General features: G+C 48.0%; 1 protein-coding gene across 1 annotated transcript in view; it reads left to right on the top strand.

Moving 5' to 3' along the window:
- LOC144130190 (uncharacterized) overlaps positions 1-23,196 on the top strand; it is a 103,965-nt gene extending 80,769 nt beyond the window's left edge. The window contains exons 8-9 of the mRNA XM_077664183.1: positions 3,171-3,290; positions 22,916-23,196. Of these exons, the coding sequence (XP_077520309.1) occupies positions 3,171-3,290; positions 22,916-23,071 (276 nt within the window). The 3' untranslated portion in view covers positions 23,072-23,196. The remainder of the gene's footprint in view (positions 1-3,170; positions 3,291-22,915) is intronic.
- Positions 23,197-23,660: the final 464 nt, after the last annotated feature.

Raw genomic sequence — 23,660 nt, 5'->3', positions numbered from 1 at the left:
AAAGAAAAACACCCAAGGGACGAAGACCAGCTCCAATTCAGCCGTTCCCTGAGGTTTCGGCTCCCTTCGAGCGGACAGGTATGGACATAATGGGCCCATTGCCCACGACCACTTCCGGAAACAAGTACATTTTAGTATTTGTCGATCACCTTTCAAAATACGCGGAAGCGGTAGCACTCCCAGATCAGAAGGCAGACACGGTTGCAAGAGCATTTGTCGAACAGATCGTGCTCCGACATGGACCCCCGAGGCAACTCTTGACAGATCGGGGAACGAACTTCGTGTCGCAGCTAATGAGGAGAGTTTGCGAGCTGCTTAAGATCGCTAAGAAGCAGACAACACCGTACCATCCGGCTTGCAACGGCGCGGTGGAGCGACTGAACCAAACCGTGGCCGGGTTCCTGTCGCATTTTGTTTCGCGCGACCAGCGGGACTGGGACTTGTGGCTCCCGTATGCAATGTTTGCCTACAATTCCGCAGCACACGAGAGCACGGGCGAATCGCCATTCTTTCTTCTCCACGGCCGAGACCCGGACCAGCCTAGTGAAGTGCCAGAGGGCCCCCGTCGTGTCCCATGCGCTTCACTGGACGACTATAAGGTTGAGCTAGAATCGCGCTTGCAAGTGGCGAGGGACATCGCAAAGGAGTCCTTAAAGAAAGCGGCGAAGCGCAGGAAGGAGGTGCACGATCGCAGTGCTAGAGACGCGCCGTTTGATGTGGGGGACAGCGTGTACATTGAAAACTGCCAAAGGCAGATTGGGCTAGCTTGTAAGTTCCAGACGAGGTGGAGAGGACCGTGCGAGGTTGTCGAGAAGCTTTCTCCGGTAAACTTCAGAGTCCGAGACGTGAACCGGCGTTTGATAAGGATACACGCAAATCGCCTCAAGTCGGCACCGGTTCAGTATTCACGAAATGAGGAAAGGGAAAGCGCGGATTTTGATGGGGACAGAAGTGAAGCGGAGCGCGCAGATAGTTCGCAAGAAACGCCCTCTCCTGCATTTGTTCGGCAGGCGCCCGAGGTGACGGCCGGAATGCCACCGGATTTACTTCATGCATTGCTAGAAGAAGAAGCGCGCGAGGTTGCCGCGCAGATAACGCCAGGAGAGGCTCCTGCCACGAGCCCTCGCGAGTCCCAAAGCAGACAAAGGGGCACAGACTTACTTAGTATGACTCATGAAGGCCGATATCCGCTGCGAAATCGGAAAGCTAAGTCGGACTAATGGCGTAAACAGAGCGGAGTTGTGAACTGGTTAGAATTGTGTAATGCCGCAGCTCATAACATTGCTATGTGCTTATGTGTTAAGTTATCGGAGTTGGTAGTTAAACCTTTCTGTCATTAAGTAACACCTGCACAGGAGAGCATGCGGAGCGCATGCAGAACCTGCCCTACTTCCTTTCGTTATCTATATTTTGTCTGTGCCGTGATCGTGCTAGAAGTGGGAGCTCCTTTGTAACTGTGGTAAATTTATTTCGTCCAGTTTGGACTAGAAAGGAGAGGCTTGGGTGCTGAGTTTCATGTTTATCTGTAAAAGAAGATCAGTGCTGCCCCTGGAGACGCCAGTATTGACAGCGGAGGCATATGGTGTTGTGCAGTGGTGTTGAGTGCAGCGAAAAGTGTTTTGTCGGACGCACTGTGCGAGTCGATTCAGAAAGACAAGGGGAGCTGCGTGGACTCAAATGTTCGGAGAACATTCTTCTGGAGGGTGAGCGAGTGTGACATTCCGTGTGTGCTACGAAGATCCACGTTCGACGGCGCGGCGTAGACGGAGACCCGTGACAGCGGCATCATCAATTACCCAGCCATGCTCTTTGAGTGACGACCAGAAAAACCGGACCCGCCGCCGCCCCGGGGAAACAGGCTTTATCCTCCCCAATTTCCGGTTACATTCCAGGACAAAGGAGCTGTCAGCGGGCCAGAGCGCGCCGTACCACAGCCGACGCTATGCGCTACCACGAAGACAACATTCTTCCCCCCCCCCCCCCCCCTTTGTCGTGGGCTATCGCCGGGAAGGCACCCACAGCTTCCCAGAAGGGCCGTGACGGACACCTGTCAGACAGACAGGCAGTACTCGCCAAGAATGTGGAAAGACAGGCGCTAGTGAATTAGCTCCGAAGAGAGAGCCTGTGTATACTCTCACTTGAGAGAGAGTGGTGGCGTTTTTGTTGTTTATTTAGTTTGTATTGTTAACAGACTCTGGGTTCGAGGCTAAGCCCAACCCAAGGGGGTTGTCCCCATCTCGCATGTTATTTTGGATTGGAGAATTGATGCTTTGGGCGGGCCACTGGAAATGACCGCCCTTAGTCCTTTGTTAATCAAGTGCTTAAAAGCGCATGTAAACGGATGCAGTTCAATCTGAGCTGGGGCTCCATGCTTAGCATGTAATGTGATGCTACTTAGGCACTAACCTGCCCGGTCGATGAGTAAAGTAGTGCAAAGTTTGTTCTGTTGTAAAATTATGCTCTGCTGTCATCATCTACAAGCTCGCCTCCTGTTCATCTTCCAAGCCGAACGACACTAGAGGAAGGGTTTGTGAACCATCCTCGAAGAAACGGACGACTATTGAAATTCTACTGCATACACGCTGAGGACGACATCGTTCGCCAAGAGAGCCTTCAGTGCCGAAGCCCGACGGCGTGCAGCTTCTGCCAGCAACCGCTCGAGCCCAACTCCGGAGCCACTCCATCGCCCCCATGAAGTCGTCGGCACGTAAGCTCGGACGCCCCAGCCTCTGATGTATAACCTTAACCATGTGTAATTATTGAATATACCTGTTTGTTTAAACTGAGCCATACGGTGTCTCTTTGCCTCTCCGTCCCGTGTGGACCTGCGCATTATGGGGGTCATCACAATACTCAAACTCGCAACTTATCGAGCTCTGTAAAAGTATGAAGACTAATTACTACTGAAGTGTGAAGAGTGTACACTACTGTGAAACAAAAAGAGATTTAAACAACGACGTCGTGAAACGGATGATGTTGACACATATTTCACCTGCCAAAAGCATTTCGATGTTTCCCTAGTTAAATGAAGCGGACCGTTTGTACAGTGCCGACTCCAGCCATCCTTCCCACTGTTACGGCGCGTGCTCTCCAAATACGAGGCAAAGCGCCCTTAACTGACCGCATTGTTTAACAGCGAACTCTCTCTTTCTCCCTGTGTTGCGAGGCAGAGCTGCTGGGAGCAGATGCAGAGTGCCGCCCTGGTGAACGAGGCGCACGTCATGATGGGCAAGATGAGCCCCAGTGGACAGCCCTGCCTCTGGGAGACCAAGCACACGGTCCGGCACAAGGTGCGTGGCTGCACGCGCACGGCCGGACTACGGTGTCCTGAGAGGCGCTACTTGCCTGCGCTATAGTATACGCAGCAACATGTTGAGGAAGGGTTAAGGAAAACCCACGCTATAAGGACCTCTTGTCGGGCTAGTTAGTATATGATTAAAATGACAATTAATATTTAACGGCATAATGGGGCTTAGCCAAAGACCTTTACGTGTTCGGCCTGGGGTAGGCCATAAAGACGGGACTAGCGTGCCTGTTCTCTGTTTCGCCCTTTGTCTTAAGCGTTATAAATTCAAGCGACCATTTCCAAATAGCCCGAATTTCCACCTTGAGGTATAAATTGCTGACTAAGGAGCCGTATATGACTTAAGAGTGGGCAGTTTGCGCAAGAGACAACTTACTCAATCGAAGACATGCGCAGTCATACGAAAAGCTGCTGTGAACGGGCGGCCCAAGTACGACGCTTGCACAAGCGCAGGAAACTGGACACTGAGGACGAGATGAAATTGGCCTGTTTCGAGCGATTGCCATGTCCTAATGAAAAAGATGCTATTTTCACTGAAAACGGTGGCTTTGCAGTATTGAAAAACAAGAAATTAACAATAGTTGGAGCCACCACACGTCAATAAAATAAACCATAGTGCATTTTTATTACGAATCTCAAGAAGCTAGTACACAACGATACCCTTTTACGCAGCTAATAATCTCACAGTCACCGGTGCACTGACGTCATAATCAACCTCAGAAGTTTGAATACAATGGCACAGAAAACTACCCAGTTTTGCAGCACTAAATACGTATTCCAGTGCCGAGCAAGCACTAATTAGCAAAAAAAGGAAAATATTGAATTTTACTGAAAACAACTGCGTTGTGCTGAATGTGCCTTTAATAAATCGACCTGACTCCAGTAAGCGCGAACAGGAAAGGCCACCGCGTAGAATAGATTACAATTGCCCCCGACGCCCGAAAGATAAAAGAAAATTGTGTGTGTTCAATAACGGTTGCATCCAGTATGTTCGAAGCCAGCATATCTTCAGCAGGCTCAAGCAATGCTGATTTTCCTTTCACCATCGAGGGTGTCCGTCTATTGCCACCGGTTGCAATGGCCGCAGTGGTGGAGTGGCAATCATATTATTTGCGAACCTGAGAATGACCCGTGACCCGTTTCTGGAGGTCAGAAGGTGGATGGGCTGGCTGTGAGCGCTTGGCTGTGCAACACTTCCTTCTCCACCATATCCATACATTGAGCAGCCTGGGACAGAGTCAGCTGACCTCCGCGGTCTGAACCAGTGAAAGTGCCATACTTGATGCATAAGGCCCGCATGAGTACCGGCGTCACGCGCCACTGATCGGCACAGCCAGTTTTCATCCGCGCATTTCAATTAAAAAGTTCGGTAATGAAATTTGTAGCATTATCTACTTATTTGCTGCAAGCAGATGGCAGGGCTAGGCCGAAATGTCCAACAACTCGAAGTGGGTATGGTGTTAGGCCAGTGCGTAAAGGTGAATCCATCACGGTAGATTACATTTGAAACAAGGAAGTAATTACTGGTAGTCTCAATTGGTTAGCTTAGTCGGTGGAGCTACAGCCTGGGACAGGTGGTGGCCCCCCGAATAATTTTTCTTTGCCTTAGAATTTCAGCAGGTACAACAATAGGTACGACATGAAAAGGAGGATTCATGCGGCGGAGAATTTTTCTTGAACTTAATTTCTGCGAAAATTGAAGACCTTTCCTTCGTAGCAGTATGGCACTTATGTGGATGTCCATGTGTTTTCGCTCGTTTGTTTCAAACGTTATTCCACTTTCATGGGTTTCCCTGAACACATTGGTTGTAGAGGACAGCGCCAGAGAATACGCAAGATGGAACCGCCTTATTTTGAATTTTTTAATGTTTTGCACAAAACCTAAACATCCGAGCGCTGAGCAAAGTATATTATCTGCAAAGTACTTGTATATTAGCAGCTGTGTATTATCGAACAAAGAAGCAACGGCAGTGCGAACGCGCGCCTATGGTAAGACGACGCCGCGTTCGAGTGCTGATCACCGTATCGGCCTTGTCTCAGATATGTTCAGGGTGCTTCGTCTAAGAATTTACAGAATTTTAAAAATAGGCTTTTTGAGTTGGAAAACCATTTTTTTTTCGCCATAGCATTGTAGCGGTCTGGTACACCAGAATACAGCCAAGACGTTCTAACTAGCAGGGTGGTTAGCGAATATTGAATAGTTAACTTTTTAACTGGTAGTGTTAGGCTCCTAATTTTTGAGAGTCATGTAGCCCATTGTAAATAATATCAATATCAGTTTTCAGCTTTTCGAAAAAGCGGTTACCTTCGGTTCAGTGGCTCACCAAATCTTGGTTTCGTCGCGCCAAAATACATGCGCTTTCGGGAAGCTTGCAGGCAAAGTAGCCTCTTCAGTGCACGCTACCCGTAGAAATAGCCAAAATTTGTTGTGCCACAGCGCAGAGGGTAACTGCGCTTTCGAAATTCTAAAAACTGATGCGGATATTTCTTACGGTGCTCTACGCGCCTATGAACAATTAAGAAGCCTAACAGTAATATTTAACTTTCTAACTATTCAGTAGTAGTTAACCAGCTTGCTAGTTAGCCCGTCTTAGTTTTATTCTGGTGTACAGTGTACGTGACGCTTGTGTATATATATATATATATATATATATATATATATATATATATATATATATATATATATATATATATATATATATATATATATATATATATATATATATATATATATATATATAAAGAGAGAGAGAGAGAGAGAGAGAGAGCGCTCTGCCGCTGCACTTAGATGCAAACAAATCCAGATCTTGTCGCAGCCTCTAGGGTCTAGAGGCAACACATGCACGGACGTAGTGTCAGACAGACCAGCAAACAAAGTAGACAGGAACATTTTGCTCAGAAATCAGGGGCTGCTTTTTAATTCCAGCTTTTGTAGCCAGGTACGCACAGCTCTAGCGCTCTACACAAGGGTGATGTAGTCTGTACTGTACCGCTGACAGTGCGTCTGACAGTGGTTTTGGGGGAAAGGAAATGGCGCAGTATCTGTCTCACATATCGGCGGACACCTGAATCGCGCCGTAAGGGAAGGGATAAACAATGAGGTGAAAGAGGAAAGGAAGAAAGAGGAGCCGTAGTGGAGGGCTCCGGAATAATTTCGACCCCCTGGGGATCTTTAACGTGCACTGACATCGCACAGCACACGTGCGCCTTAGCGTTTTTCCTCCATAAAGACGCAGCTGCCGTGGTCAGGTTCGAACCCGGGAACTGCGGATCAGTAGCCGAGTGCGCTAACCACTGAGCCACCGCGGCGGGTCTCCACAAGCTGTTTTTAAAGCGAAAGCTTTACTACTGCAGCCAGCGAGCCATTGCGGCTCGTCGCGCCGTATGCCATACGCGTGGCCCACGAACGACCTGGAACCGCCGTTGCCTAGCAACGCCGCAGCCGCGCTCCAACAGATAGTGCCGCCGTCTACGCCGCTCGCTCCACCAGGTGTGCTCCGCTGGGGTAGAGGGTGAGGAGGCGTCGCCTCGCGTGGTTTAAGCGCTTCGCCTCAGTGTATTGTAGTCGTTATGGAGAGCGCGAAAGGACGCAACAACGACAGAACGAAGCGAGGAAGAGAGACGCCAGAACAGCGCGCCGCAGTACCCGAGAAGCGTCGTAACGAAGATGCGGCTAAAAGAAGTCCTGCCACGTCCCAGAGTGACTCCAGTTGCGGAAGAGACCGGTTTGAGTTCTCGAGAGCGTCAGAATGAGACGCTGCGTAGACAACGTGCCGAGGAAACGAAGCTTTCGCAATTCAACTAGGGCTAACCAGAGTTAAACCACGGCCAATTTTTATAAATTGTGTAAAGTCTTTGGTGACACACCCTGTATGAAGCTTTTTATAACTAAAGGGAAAGCTGCTGCTCTACACTTAATCAATCATGGAGAGGCGCAAGAATTCCGGGAAGACGAAGCTTCTTACTTGACTTGACTATTGTTGGGCATAAAATATAGATCACGCCAGTTTCGAGGCACAATCCACGTTTGCAGCAGCCCAACACTAACCTAGCCAAACACAAAACCTCCTTTTCCAGGCATTCCAGGAGGTGGATGAAGTGCTCTCAGAAACTCGCATAGACGGTGGCGCTAGCTTAACCCCTAGGTGATATTTAGAAATTCCATGATCTCGGAGTCTTGAATCGACTCTCATGAAAAGATGACGCGCATTAAACTGCGCGGTAGTAGCGGTAGCGACTGTCTTTATTTCGGAAGTTTCGAAGGTGGTCGCAAGAAAAAATTTTGCTCACTGGCGTAGATTTTTGCCGTCATCTGCCTTTCTTTCCTCCGTCGTTAGGTGTTTCCTGTCTGTTCTATTCTATCCTGTTTTTTTTTCGCTTTATTCGTTCATATTGTTGTTAGCCTTGTCTGTGCATTTCTCAGGCCGTAGTTTTTCGGGTTAGCCAAAACTATGTTTAACTGAAAAAATCCCTTAATTTCATGTTACTTTTGAAAATTTGCTCTAGACTCGTGAAGATTCTCTTTCTCTGAGGCCCAATTTTAGGCCAAAAATTTCCTAAACAAGGGAAAATTTCATAAATGGTGCATCTCTCACAGGTTCAGAATAACATAAACTATTTCATCATAGGAACAGCGCTGCTCTTCTGTTTTAACATTATTAGTCGAAACCATTTACTTTCCTAAGCATTCTGGAATGGTTTATTAAACTGAGTAACGAAATGATGTAATAACGGTTATTTGCTATAGCATACAGCGAACACAAATTTTGCCTTTACGGAAAGTGTAGGAAAAAAAAGACGATGTTTGGAATTGGGTGACACCAATTTTGAAACTGTGCCCCCGTCGACGTGAAATAAAGTGAAGGGGAAAGAAGCATTTTATATACAAGGCCTGTCCAAATGCAGGAGACTGAGACTAAAAAACACACTTTATTTGACTAAATCTTCACGCATAAAATCTTTATTTTATAAAAACACACTGTACTATAATAGAGTATATACAACATCTAATATTCTTCAAAATAAGAACCTGTGGCATCAACACCGCGAGCCGAGCCATTTATTTACCCTGGGTTTGTAAACGTCTTGGAAGTGCTTTTATGTAGCATCATTGAGCACCTTCGTTGCGACCCTTTGGTCGTATTCCACGGTGTCGTATCGGTGTCCTTAGGAAGAAGTCACAGGGAGAGACGTCGGGGCTGCATGGCGGTCGGGGAAGCGTAAATATGCGCAGTACAGTTAAAAACTCCCTGACACTGAGCGCAGTGTGCGCCGGAACGTTGCCATGGAGCAGAACCTATGATGCCGCGATCTTTCGTCACAAGCGCAAGGAGCGTTTTCTCAGTCCATGGAAGACTTGCACGTAGAAACGCACTCACCGCCGTCTCCGACGGAACAAATCCATTATGGAGGATTATTCTTTTGCCATCATGGAAGCGAGCAACATGAATTTCACTTTATATTTCGACATCCGCGCCTTCATGTTGTGCCACTCTGAGCGAGTTAGACAGAAAGCGCAGCGGCCACCCTGGTGTCACGCTGCGCGTTCTGTCTTTTGGTTTCTGGATGATACTGAAGCACCCATGTTTCATCTCCAGTAAAAACTTGCGTTAAAAAGTTTTCATCATTGTTGACTCGCTGCAACAATTCGGCAGAAACAGACATTCGGGTCTCAATCTGCAAAACTGTTCGAAGCTTCACGAGCTTGCGTTTTTCTGGTCCTTAACCCGACCGCGGCGGCTGCGTTTTTATGGAGGAAAAACGCCAAGGCGCCCGTGCGCTCTGCGATGCCAGTGCACGTTAAAGATCCCAAGGTGGTCGAAATTATTCCGGAGCCCTCCACTACGGCACCTCTTCTTCCTTTCTTCTTTCACTCCTTCCTTTATTCCTTCCCTTACGGCGCGGTTCAGGTGTCCAACGATATATGAGACAGATACTGCGCCATTTCATTTCCCTCAAAAACCAATTATTATTATTATTATTATTATTATTATTATTATTATTATTATTATTATTATTATTATTATTATTATTATTATTATTATTATTATTATTATTATTATTATTACTATTATTATTATTATTATTATTATTATTCTTTAATCATACGTGCACTTAAACGCCAATCGCTCAGAAACACGCACACAATCAGCATTAGCGTCCATAACCGTCGTGAACGGGCAGCCGCACCATTGCTCGTTGTGGGCGCCTTCTCGGCCGTCTGTAAAGGCTTTTTGCCGTTTGAACACTCAATCTGCACTTTGCATCGTTGTCATATGCAGCCTTTCTCATGCCGAATGTTGCGAAAGCGGAATTCTTGAGCATAAGAAAAAACATTAGGGCATAGCGCTGTTGTAGTGTTCGCTCCATTGTTTCCGTAATGCAGCGACGAAACAGTGGTACACTCTTAAGCACATTCACTCGCTTCGCCTGTTCGCAGCCTAGCCGAGCTCGTTGCATATTGAAGTTAGAGGTTTCTCCGCCTTCGCCCCCCCCCCCCCCCCCCCGCCGGTTTCTCAATCAAGTGCACATACGCGCAGTACCGAGACTTGTCCCTTTATTTTCAGGGCAGACCCTGTATATCCCAGGCTCTCAGAAAATATACACACTGAATCATCACTGCATTTTTTATAGAGACGGCTACACTAAATGTTCGTTTTGACGCTATTGCACAAAAAGCTGTCCCAAAACATTTTTGTCCAGAAACGCATCGTTTAAACATTTGCTGCCGATCGTGCACGGAGTACAGACACACACATATTTGTCTAGAGCACGCTAGCGGCGATCGCGCTTCCCTGTGCACCTTCTCCACGACCTTGCTTACCATAATTGCAGTCATTAAGTTAACACGTCTTTATGGCTAAACGCACCTTACACTGCGGACAGAATACTGGGAGTATTAATCCGGCCACACAGGTCTTCTCAGGTCACTTGATCTGACGTGTACCGTTGCGGCCATTACCAACAAAATTCCTGCATCGTTTTTAAGATCAGCCGTGGCAACGAAACATCTTGCTGCTATGTTGGAATGTCCAAAGCGTAACTTGATGGAAGCTGGCTATTTGGCCTCAGAACATGCGAGTTGTCACGCTCCAGCGACCCCTGCCTGTTCCAACTTAATAATAATAAAAATAATTGGTTTTGGGGGAAAGGAAATGGCGCAGTATCTGTCTCATATATTGGCGGACACCTGAACCGCGCCGTAAGGGAAGGGATAAATGAGGGAGCGAAAAAAGAAAGGAAGAATTAGAGGTGCCATAGTGGAGGGCTGCGGAATAATTTCGACCACCTGGGGATCTTTAACTCCCCGCCGCGGTGGCTCAGTGGTTAGGGCACTCGACTACTGATCCGGAGTTCCCGGGTTCGAACCCGACCGCGGCGGCTGCGTTTTTATGGAGGAAAAACGCTTAAGGCGCCCGTGTTCTGTGCGATGTCAGTGCACGTTAAAGATCCCCAGGTGGTCGAAATTATTCCGGAGCCCTCCACTACGGGACCTCATTCTTCCTTTCTTCTTTCACTCCCTCCTTTATCCCTTCCCTTACGGCGCGGTTCAGGTGTCCAATGATATATGAGACAGATACTGCGCCATTTCCTTTCCCCCAAAAACCAATTAATATTATTATTATATTATTATTATTATTATTATTATCTTTAACGTGCACTGGCATCGCACAGCACACGGGCGCCTTAGTGCTTTGCCTCGATAAAAACGCGGCCGCCGTGGTCGGGTTCGAACCCGGGAACTCCGGATTAGTAGCCGAGTGCCCTAACCACTGAGCCTCCGCGGCGGGTTAATGCTCCAACTTGCGTGATGTATTTTAGTGGCATCCTTCTGCACCGCTAATACAAGCCATGAGTTGTTCACTGCTAGCGGCACTTTCACCGTGGACAGACGCAAGCATGTTGTCCGTATGCTGCAGACGCCTATATCAAGACTTCCACACTATCAATGCGGCCTTTGTCGCAGGGATAATCACGACATTGCGTTCAAAGATGGCACGTCGCTTCACCGGATATTCCTTCAGAGGGCGTAATGTTCGGTAACGTGACGCGCCAAACAAAAGCGATGCATGCGCTCTAAGGGCTTTCATCCGATGCGACAAGCGCAGTGCTCAAATGATGACGTGCTTACATCAACCGATCTACACTGCTGAAGCCTTCCTGAGAGGATACTGTTACACAAACTGTTGCAGAGTTCTGCGCAAGAGGCTAACGTACAGGGAAGTAGTGATACGGAACAAAGCACGTCTTAACAGAGCACCCTGCAACTTGCGCCTGGCAGTGGCGTCTGCAGTGGCTCAGCGAATGAAGCACCTTCCTTGCCCGATCACCCGTTCGTCGTCAGGCTCTTCCACCTACGGCGACCCAGTGATATGCACCCACACCGCCTGCCCCGGCGCCACAGATTAGCCTGCCAATCTGCCCGTCGTAGGGCCCATTCACATGGAGGCGAAGCACCTGCAACAGCTGACGCAGCTGTCGATAGATAAGTTTCTTCAGATTGCGTAACTATATGGTCACGTGATGTTGACAATGCCGTGTGCAGAGGAGCAGACTGATGTATACTGACGGAGCACGAAAATGATCTTGCAGTTGGGCTGACTTGTGCCTACACAGGATCGGAAAAACTGGGTGGCAGCGACAGCAATAAGCGTGCTCGGCGGTTGTCGAAGAATAGGATTGCCACCGCTCTCGGCTGGGGTCAATTCAAATCAGACGAAGTTTTGACAAAGTCGTGCAAAGAAACTACGCTTATCTCTAAGAGCGTAGCAATATCTGCTCCAGGCTACAAACATTCCAGATAAATCTTGTATCATCTCTCATCACAAAGGCGCGTGACGGCGATATCCGGCATAAACAACTATTACAAAGCTTTCCTGCATTCCCCCTCTCCTTAGGAACGCATCGACACGATGCTTCAGCGGAAAAAAGGTGGGAAAAATAAACAATGAGAATGAAAACACAAAGTATAGTCTAGCAGTGAGCACTTGTAATAAGTTTTGAAACGCCCGATATGCACCACTTATAGTCACACCTGCTGTCGCTGGGATGCAGTTTATCCGTCGCGGACGACCTCGAATTCAAGTTCTCCAAGTCGACGAAGTCCCTCATACAGGCCAATGTAGCGGCGCAAATGTTTTTCACTGAGTCCGCGGCGGTGAATTCGCGTCCGTGTAGACAAAGTAGTCACCCAGATTGTACTCTGTGGCACGTCGGCGTAGGTTGTTGTGTCGGGCGTTGGTCTGCTGTTGGTCTGCAGTGTGCTGCCGGGCAATCCGCCGGGCTTCTTCCAGGCGCTGGAGGTAGGCGGTGACGTCGAGGTTAGTTTCGTCGGTGGCGTTCGGCAGCATGGCGTCGAGCGTGGCCGTTTCCTCTCTGCCGTGGACAAATACATATGGTGTAATCTCGATGGTCTGCTGCACTGTGGTGTTGAAGGCAAAGACGACGTAGGGGCATCCCAGGTATTTTGTTACGCGTCGGCATATATGACAACCACGCCTGCAATGGCGTGGTTCAGCCGTTTCGCGAGGCAATATCTCTGCGGATGATATGCATGATATGCAGTTGCCTTCGGTGGCTTGTCTGTTGTAGCACAAGATGCCTGGCGTCACCTACACCATGAGCCTTTCCCCTGCCCTGATGCAGGAGCGTGAATTCCATGAAGAATTTCTACGCTTCTGCTGCTGTCCCATTCGGCAGGACTTTTTGTTCCCTTAAGCGGGTCAGGAAATAGTTCGCCACGATTATCCCTCTACTCTAGATTTTGACTTCGTGAAAAGGCTAAGCAGATCCATGCCGATCTTCTGGAAGAGCCTTGATAGTCGTTCTTCAGAGTTCAGAAGTCCTGCACGGTGGGTCACTGGCTCCTTTAATCGCTGACAGTCTCGACAGATTTTCACGTAACGTACGACACTGGCAGCTGATATTTCTCTTGAATCCGGTGGACGGTGCAAGAAAACAAGAGGTGCTCAGCTGTCGGGTCTTCGTTCGAAGCCTGTAGAATTTTTCCCCGAATGTTAAGGGTTCGACAATGCGCAAAAATTTCTTCACAAATCGTCGGTAATACGCGTGCAGTCTCAGAAATGTGTGTATAGCCGCTATTTTTTTGGATCGGGGCTTACTCCATCCTTGCTGGAGGTGTGAGCAGGCAACAGCAGATCCTCTAAGCGAAGTGGCACTTCTCCGGTTTCGAGGCTAATCCTGCCGACTTGATTGCTTCCAGCATCGTTAGAAGGCTTTCAAAGTGGTCGTCAAGGTTCGAGGTGAAGACACCGACGCCCAAGTATATACTAGACAAATCTGCCACTCCGTGGCTGGCAGCACTGTGTCCGTTACCCACTGGAGCGTCGCTGCAGTGCAGAACATAGCCCAAAAGGCATTAAATTGAGTGGATAGAGGCCATCGGGTGCGATGAAGGCGGTCTGCTCACCGTCCCTTTCATCAACATTGATTTACCAATACCTACTATTTCGATCCACGGACGAGGAGTGCTTGACGTCGGAAAGACGGTTTCGAGTGTTTACCCCCTATCCCGGATTCTGTGTCTGGACAGATGTCTCTCTTTGTTAGGCAGTTGCGTCGACGGTAATTGATGCAGAACAGGATACTGTCGTCTGTCTTTTTTTCTGAGGGCGACTGGTGCCGCCCAAAGGCTCTTTGATGGCTGGGTAACGTCGTCACGGCGCATTTCCTCCCCTTCTTTCCGGAAGGCTTTGCATTTTTGCGGCGACTCACAGCATAAACTTTCAAAGAGAAATTGGGCGTTATGATCGGCAGTAATTCAAGGTTTGGAAATAGGAATTCACCAAACTTTTTATGAAGAAGAGGAAAAGTCGCTCTCCAGAAGTTCTGTTCTGCGCTGGTGCAGGGCTGGGTTAATGTCGAAAGTCGGCTCCGAGGTTTGGATGATTACGACGGGTATGATAGAGTGAATGCGTTGTTCTGCTTAGCAGTGTCTTCCAAGAAGGCGATGATCGAGCTCTTGATGAGGCGGCGGTATTTTGCACTAAAGTTTGTCACCAGCACCTCCGCTTGCCCATTCCAGAAGCAGGCGATTTCTCTTGCAATACGGAGTTCTCAATTTAAAAGCAACTGCGTGCTTCCCTCGATGATACCTTCTATGTTCTCGGTATCCCCTGTTCACAAGGAGACGAACGAGCTTCAGCGGGGTTGGACGCTATCGAGGACCCTCAGGGCCCCGTGATGTTTCAGATTTGTCTTCAAAGGTATGCTTTTGTCCGACGAAAGTGTAGTGAGATTGGATGAGAAGCCGATGACCGTTGATTTTCGGACAGAAACTCGATGTCCAAGGTTCGGCCGCGGGAACACTGCTGCGGATCTAGAAAGCTGCCAAGCTATGTGTGTCTGTTGACCTTTACTTTCGCGGTGCACCGTCCCGATGGCATAATGAGGTGTCCTCTAGTGGTGTGGATTTGTGGGCCATCCCATGCGATTGTCACTTTCTTGAGCTGCCAGACAAAGGATCCAATTATCATGGATTAGTCTGCTCCCGTGTAAGCTAAAGCTACCTCCTGGTTGAGAGGTATTGCTGTCGTGTTGTACGCCGTTCTCGGCGTCGGGTCACCTCTTGCTCTTTTGTTAGAGCCGTAATGGGGCGTGGTCCTGAGAATACTGTGTGACGTCGCAGTAGCTTAGCTGGGTCATGTTGCGGCCTTCGCACATGGCGTCGTCTTCGCTGGAAGATTTTCGTCGCTTCGCTGGGAAGTAACCTTACCTCAAAAGATTGCTTTGTTTAGTTTCTCCTACGGGGGCTTTTCCTACGGGGGGGGGGGGGGGGAGTAGCCGCTGCATAAGCTTGGCTTGGCGATGCGAAGTGGGAAAGTAAAGGTGATAGAGATCTCGACGAGAGGCTTGGTGCATACTGAATGTGGCGCAAGTAGTCTTCGACTTTACTTGGTGCCTGTCCGGGTCGCGATTACGGTGCGTCGTAGAAGAAATCGCGAAACACTTGCACTTGTATGGGCATTGTCTCAAGATATGGGCAGTTTCATTGCAGTGAAAGCACATTGGACGATTTGCATTAGCTCTCCAGGCGTCGCACTTCCTGGGGTTTGAACGTCGCTCGTATGCATGTCTGGTGGTTGGTACAGAACGACGTTCTAGCTTAGCAGGTTCATGTCGTCGAGGGCTTGGGAGATCTCTTCGTGGCTTAGGACCGCGTACTTCTTCAGCGTAGATCACTGCTAGAGGCTGTGGTCATTTTCTGCGGGACTCCAAAAGCTTCCTGTGCTTCCTCGTAGGCGATGTCCGCAGGTGTCGCTAGGTGAGACTGTGCTGGAGACAGCACAAGACGGTACAGTTCTTAACCGATTTTTTGGACGGTTTTTCGAATGTCATTGCTGTTGTTTTGATTGCTTTTATATGTCTTTTATAGTAAGTGCCAAGTCTCACTGATACTGGTTAGCTCTTGCTTTCAAAGTTTTCTCACTGCCGATCCTTCTTTGGCAAATTCGACCACTGTTTTTGGTGCCTTCCGCATTCGTCTGGCTAAAACTTCTCTTTGATGCCTCGCATTAGGAAGCTGACTTTGTTTTGTTAAGTCAGCTGTGTATCCGCAAGGCGAAGAAGCCGCACCATCACACTGACGTAGGGATCACTGTCTCGTTAGGGTGCATGCTGGTTTTCGGGACAGGAGCAAAACATCAGCAATTTTCTTGCGAAGGATACTCGCGAACGTTCTCAGGAGTTCTTTCTTCAAAGCACTACGTCATCACAGAACTCTCATGATTCTAGTAACACGAACCTGCTGGGGCTTTAAGTCACAAGATGATTTTTCTAGCTTACTAGTCTTGACTCAGGAATGAAGAAAGGACACTCGCTCGAACAGGTCCAAGCACTCTTCGACGTTTCCGTGCGTAGTCCTTGGAACGTAGACACCTCACGGTACTGGCGAAACCCAATGGCCGTTGGCAGTGCACCAGTCTCCATCTTCAGTGTTATAGCAGGTCCGCGATCGAGCACCCCCACCAGATGTCACGAGGTGCTGACAACGCCGCGAAAAGACGAGTACGCGGGTGTGGGATGAGAATGAACATTTAGTTGGGCTCACTTGCACCCTCAAAGAATAGAGCAACTCGGCGGCAGCGACAATAATAAGCGTGCTCATCGCCGCTCTCGGCCACGCTCAATTTAGAGCTAAGTTTCGAGATAGCAAAACACAAAAAAACATTATAAAGCTTTGTGGCAATGTGTATTCGGAACTATGGAATTGTTGCGACACTGATATGCGCTGCAGTGTAAATGCCGGGGCTCAACCAGCAGGGTAGGGGAGATCCACCATCAACTGCGCATAGGCAAACTGCTCCGTGGGATTTAGTTCTTGAAGAGGCAATTGCCCTGCAGCCGCTCTTTGGCTTTATCGCTCACGCGTGCCCGACTCTCTGAGACTGCCGTTACAGGACTGCATCGATACCACCTGTAAACACCCTCGGTATACGCAGCCACTTGCCATCCCCAGACTGAAGTTTCACTGGCGTCTTTAGTGCAACACCTGACAAGTGGTAATGGCCGTGCTAATTTGCCTCTCTCACACTTACATGATTATTGGGCCGTACTACGCGCATTCACTGATTGGCAGAGCTCCTCGTCTGCGGCTGGGTTGCATAGCTCACCTTCGTCGCACGTATCCGAGATGTGTATTACTGGTCGGCAGCAAAAATAATGCGCCTCATCAGATTTCGGGCTGTCTGTCTTTCAGTGCGTGGTGCAGTTAAGTGCTGAATACATTTTCTGAGGCAGAGTTCTTGATCTATCCCTCCACAAACGACGTGTTGGTGGCTTCGCACGCAACCTATATCCTGGGACTGAGAACTGGACTGTTGGGGCAGCGATATTTTCTCCGGCTTTTTGGCCTGAATCTGGATTTTTCGCTCCTCTCTTTATTCTGTTGCTGCTCGCGGAATGATACTTTTGTTCCAGAAGATCCTAAGTGACTTCATCTTAACAGCTCCATCGGGACGACAAGCTCTGTGGGAAACTCTTTGAAATGCCACTCGGAAGAGTTGGGTGGAGGAAAGCCGACCTCCTCCTGTTGTGGGCAACGCCTCGACGTGAGAAAATAGCGGTAAATCAATGCCTATCGTGGGCGGAACGCCGAGACATGTTACATCGGCTAACAGCTGTGGCACGCAGTCATGAGAAGTGCCTCACCCACCAGGGATGCCTGGACTGGTGGGCGTCTCTTGGCCCATCGTCTATGTAAGGGTCGATCTGGCGCACCTTCCATTACATGCAAGTCAGCCATACAATCGCCGGACCCCGTGGGCAATGATTGTATCGCATGGGGACAGTCGGAAAGTCGTTTTGCGCCAGAAGTGGCGAAGAAGGCTATTTCTGATTTTCCACCATCATCATCAGCCTGGCTACTCCCACAGCACGACAAGGACCCCTCCCATATCTCTGCAATTAACGCTGTCCTGGTCCAGCTGTGGCCACCATCTCCAGGCAAACTTAATCTCATCTGACCACCTAACTTTCTGCCGCCTCCTACTACTCTTTCCTTCCCTTGCAATCCAGTCTGTGACCTTTAAGGAGCAGCGGTTGTCTTGCCTTCGCATTACATGCCATGCCCAAGTCCAATTCTTCCACTTCATCTCAAGTAGGATGTCATTTTTTCGTGTTTGGTACCTGACCCCCTCCCTGTCTCTTAACGTCACACATATCATCTTTCTTTACGTAGCTCGCAGCGTTGTCCTTACCTTTAGCTGAACCCTTTTCGTATGCCTCCACATTTCTGCTCCGTTTCTGTACCGGTAAGGTACTGCTGTTGTATACTTGTCTCCTGAGAGATATTGGTAAACTGTCATCCAGTATCTGAGAGAACCTTCCCTATCTGCTCCACCCATTTTTATTATTCTAGCTGTTTCCCTCTCATGATTCCGGTCAGTGGTCACTACCTGCCCTAAACGTATTATCTTACCCTTTCCAGCACCTCGCCACGAGTTGTAAACAGCTCTTTCCTTACGAGACCATTGAATATTACTTTACTTTCCTGCGTATTAATTTTTACACCCACCATCCTGAGTCTCCGCCTGTCTGATTCTCCGCGTATATAGAGAAAAAGGAGAGGAGAACTAGCTGTCTCACATCTCACTGCAGACCTCAAACCTGCCTTCAAGGACTGGGTAAACGAGTAAAAAAAAAAGAAGTGCCGTAATGGAAGGTTCCGGACTAATTTGTACCACTCAGCGTTCGTTAGCGTGCACTAACACAGACATGCAATAAAGTTAATTAGCATCGGCAAAGAACGCACTGTACACTTCGTGGTAAAGAAGGGTCTACCTCACGGTTTTGTGCTGGTTGTTGTAGTGTTTATAAGGCAGGGATTTATTGAAAGAAACTGGGACGACGGCAGCAGCGGCGAGGACAGTCCGAAGTCAACCAGGTCGAGCACAGACACCTGCGGAGATACCTATTTCTTTATTTATTTATTTATTTATTTATTTATTTATTTATTTATTTATTTATTTACTCCTGAAATGCCCCTGAGCTGGGGTTTTACGTGAGTGGCGGGCGGTTTCACAGAAGAAAGTTTTCAATTGCGGTCCTGAAATTCGTTGCGCCGGAGTGGTTTACCGCTTCTTCACGCAGGGCATTTTACTCTTTTGCTGTTTGCACAAAAAACGAGTGAAGATGCGGTGATGTGGGCGCTTATAACTGGTGCGGGAGGAATGGTGGTGAGCGGTGAGCAGAAGATATAACGGTGTTATCAGTTCAAAACTGACAGCATTTATGATAATGAGCCTGAATATTTTACGTCGTATTTCTAGATTCGCAAGATTTGCATCAGTTTTTAGTGCTGCGACACCAGTATACGAAGAATAGTCATGGAAGATAAATCGAGCTGCGCTGTTTTGTGTAGATTCAACGGGACTGTTAAGGTTAGTCTGATGAGGGTCCCAAACTTAGCATGCATATTCTAGCTTGGTGCTTACAAGAGATTTTGAAGCCACGGTTTTTAAGGACGGGGGGGGGGGCAATTTCAGATTTCGCATGAGAAAGCCGAGAGTACGATTAGCCTTCATAGATACTGTCGTTACGTGAGAGTACGAAGTATTATTCTGTGTTAAGTCCTAGATATGTTGTTGTTGTTGTTAGCCTGTCAAAAGATGGCACATACCCACACTGGGGGATCGGCCAAAAATCGGGTGGCTATTCACCTGAACGCAGTTAACAAAAAGGAAAAGCACGTGGGAGCGCAACACCGGTGAATTTTTCGTCATGAACAGAAAAGGGATGAGTGTTTTGATTTTAAAGTTTTAAGAATAATAATAAAGAGAGGGAAAAAATATTAATAATTTAGTCAAAATGTAATAATTGATAGAAAAGAAAAGGTTGGAACACTTAGAGAGGCAGTCGGTGAGATTCTATCAGGAAAGTTAGAACAGCGGTACAAACAGATCTCTGGCTGAACCCAAAGGTGGTGGCGCCAAATGATAGCAAGAGCGGGCTGCTCAACCTAAGGCCAAGATGCTGCAAGGACTCCTCCAGCAACCTTTTTCTCAGAGAGTTGAATCGGCGACAATACAGCCAAAAATGGTCAATAGATTCAGGCTCACGGCAAAATGCACAAAGGGGAGAGAGCGCCAAGCCCGACTTGTGTAAATAGAAATTTAGAGGGGGGATGCGGCAGCGCAGCCTCGTCAGTGATACTTCAAGCTGCCGAGAGCAACAAATTTTCCTGTTGCAATAATATTTAAGGTGCTCATAATCCGCTGATGTTAAAAATGATGTGTCTTGCGTGCTTAAAAACGCACGTCGCCGAAATCTAGATGATGTAATATAGGCTGTAGCCGGGATGATTGGCAACACGGGGCCGCTGAGGGAAGCCTTTGCGAGATTATCAGCAATCTCATTTACTGTCACACTGCTGTGACCGGGAACCCATACTAAATGAACAAGGCTCAAGAGTGCAAACTGCTGGGCTAGTTGGTTCATATTGCATAAAAAAGGAACCAGCGAAAATAGACGCAAGACAAGAACAAAGCAGGCACACACCACAACGCTGGACTTACAAATGATATATTGCGATGAAGAATCGCTCATTTTAAAGAAATTTTCTGCCTGCGCACCCACCCTACAGACACTACACTTCGCGCACCACATGATGACATGCCTACTATAACGATAAAAACTTGTACTCCTTTTCAGTGATAATCACAGACGGCTCGCTGACGCATTTCTGCTTATTCTTTCTGATCATGAATGCCTCCAATAGCTCACGCTCACGTTTAGATTTCCCCCGCCCGATAATGCTGGCAATGTGAAAACTAGGAGAACATTTGCAGTCCTTTACATGTAAGGCTAGATTTGGGCACAGGCACAGGCAGCACTGTAGCCTTACATTTAAAGGACTGTAAATGTTCTCCTAGTTTTCACATTGCCAGCATTATCGGGCGGGGGAAATCTAAACGTGAGCGTGAGCTATTGGAGGCATTCATGATCAGAAAGAATAAGCAGAAATGCGTCAGCGAGCCGTCTGTGATTATCACTGAAAAGGAGTACAAGTTTTTATCGTTATAGTAGGCATGTCATCATGTGGTGCGCGAAGTGTATTGTCTGTAGGGTGGGTGCACAGGCCGGAAATGCCTTTAAAATGAGCGATTCTTCATCGCAATAAATCATTTGTAAGTCCAGCGTTGTGGTGTGTGCCTCCTTTGTTCTTGTCTTGCGTCTATTTTCGCTGGTTCCTTTTTTATGCAACAAGGCTCAATTGTGGAGGAAGTAGAGATAAGAAAGTTGTTAAAATGGGACCGTCAACATGTGCAGCGAGGGACGAACACAAAGATAAAGAATCAGTAATTACTGCAACTGCTGTAATAGAGGGGTCTAGCTTGCGTAGAGCAAGTACAACTGCAAGAAACTCTGCTTGAAAAATAGGGGTGAAATCTGGAAGGCGCAGTGAAAAGGACCAGTCTAAATGCGAGCAAAATATTCCCACACCTGCTTTTTCATTGCATTGCGATGCATCAGTGTCTATTGCTATATCTGTAGGTAGGGTCCTCAGATGATCTTCTAGAAGACCATTTAGAATACTGGGTGGCAAAAGTTTTGCATTTTCTGGAATATGTCGTATTTGGCATGATGTGCTTCTTCTTTACTTCTTTAACATGACACTTCTTATCTTGGCATGGTAGTTGGCTACTGTTCCGGGTATGTTTTCTGTGATGTATGCAGACGATGTGGCAGTTTGGTAAGCACATACGAATCTTAGCTTCCAAGAGGCAGGCCGTCAGTCCATTCTGGACCTCTGGAAAAGTCCTCGCAGTGATGCGCTTCAATCAACAACACGCTCTCCGCTTAACAGAAAAAGTTTGTCTATCTCGAACCGATGGGGACGATGCGGAATTTCAGAAACCCTATACAGCACTCACTGAACGCTCAAGAACTCACTTTGCCTCGTCGATGCGAGTGCTAGGAGTTAAACAGGGAGGTTCTGGCTCTGCAGTGCTTTGGGTGTATTCTGCATAGCAAAAGGCCACTGGCACACCCATCTGTTTCGGTGCACGGTTCAGTAAGCTGGGGGGTGTATGCTCTCATATGGCCCGTGAACAAGTGCGCTTTGTTTACAGCTTCGACTTCTTCATCGAACTAAGTTCGGTCGAATTACCCTGAAGAATTGGGACCGTCTAGAAACAGTGAACCGAGAGCCTATGCTAGCTGTCTATGCTTGTCTATGCTTAGAGCAGCGTTGGTCAAATGTTTAGAAGAAAATCCGCCGAAGTGGAGTAGATTTATAATAACCGAGTAATTACTCATTGGCATCTACCCAAGAGCAGCCCTAAGGCTAGAAAGGAAAGCTATACAGTTTTCCCAGAAATCTGGTAGTTAAAGAAAATTCGTCCTGTTCCGGGTTTCGAGCTCGAGACTACTGCTTCACCGGAGCTCTCGCCCTACCAACGGAGCTAACCGGGACGCCAAGCTGCGTAGTGCACCGGGCATGTTCATATCGCACAGAGGCGCCTCTTTCCTCACTGCTGGCAAATATCGTAGGCGTTTGAGACGGCTTATCCTCTCGGCAAATCGCCTCAGAATAGAGCACCGCCATCCCGACTTGTCTTGCGTACACGCACGCTGAAGCAGTTTGGGCGCTACGCAGTCGGGCCAGTTCCCTGGACGCCGTGGTGTGCTGCATAGCCGAGTAATTTTTGTGACCCGTCCGCCTTGCAAGCATGGATTTTCACCGTGTCGAGCTCATGTATATGATCCGATGAAAGAAAAACCACGATATTTCTGTGTGGAAGTATCTATTTCTGCAAGCTATGAAAAATTAGACGGGTGAAACTGCTCGCTGGCTAAGGCTGAATAACGCAAATCGAGGGGAAAATTACTTTTAGGTAATAACTGAAATTTATAGAACTGCTTTTGGTTACACTTCGCTACGTTGCTGGTCCTGATTAGTTGATTATTCATGGCGCTTCCACTACGGAAAATATAACGGATGGCACAGAAGGGTTATGTGGTCTTTTTTTTTCACGAATCATACGTTGTATTTTCCTCTAAAGGACGCCGCGTTTAGATACAAGAGAGAACTGCTGCTTCATGCCATCGGGTTTGGGAATATGGCAACGGATGGCGCATGCATATTCGCAGGTGGACTACGTGTCCGCCCGTTACAAGCGGGCCCGTTTCGGCTGGCTCGTGGACCGCATCGAAAAGGCCGACCTGTACGACACGTGCCGGGACCCCGAACTTCCCGGCGGATACCCGCTGACGCGCGTCGTGCGGGAGCTGCTGCGCAAGGGCTAGGGCGACAGCTCTGAGGCGTGACCACTGCACGCTCATTATGCACACCGGTGGCCGAAGAGAGACGGCAGACACGTAGTATAAAAGTCTCATGGTGAATCAATGTGCAGGTGCCTGGACCTTCGCTTCTCGAGCTACAGCTGCAGCCAACATTTCGGCGAACATATCAAATAGCCACAGAGTGCAGACCATATTTAAAAGTCGTCAGCTCTTCAATGTATTCTGTCATTCTTTGTATTGCTAGAAAAGTACCAGGTCTACGTGCTTGCAATTTATTTACAATGACACTTTGATGACTTGGTGCTGCAATGTTGTGTAGAATTAAACGGTGCAAAAACTGATCGGACGGAGACATAATACAGATGCAGAGACAGAGGTTAATTTCGAAAAAAATGACAAAATAATGCTCTACCAACGCCAAAGACAAAGAATACGTTACACTTGCTGTTTGTGTTCCTTTATTTTCGCTTCACCTTGCCCTTTCACGCAATATCAAGTCAAGCGGTTTGACATCATCTTTATGCAAGTGTCGAGTCGAAGAGGACGTTGTTCTGTCGCGGTGCTATTGACTACGTCGAGGACGCTGGAGCTA

Source organism: Amblyomma americanum, chromosome 4 (genome assembly GCF_052857255.1).
Source record: "Amblyomma americanum isolate KBUSLIRL-KWMA chromosome 4, ASM5285725v1, whole genome shotgun sequence".
Lineage (NCBI taxonomy): Eukaryota > Metazoa > Arthropoda > Arachnida > Ixodida > Ixodidae > Amblyomma > Amblyomma americanum.
The sequence above is the reverse complement of the archived record's forward strand: the minus strand, read 5'-3'. Positions and strand labels throughout refer to the sequence as shown.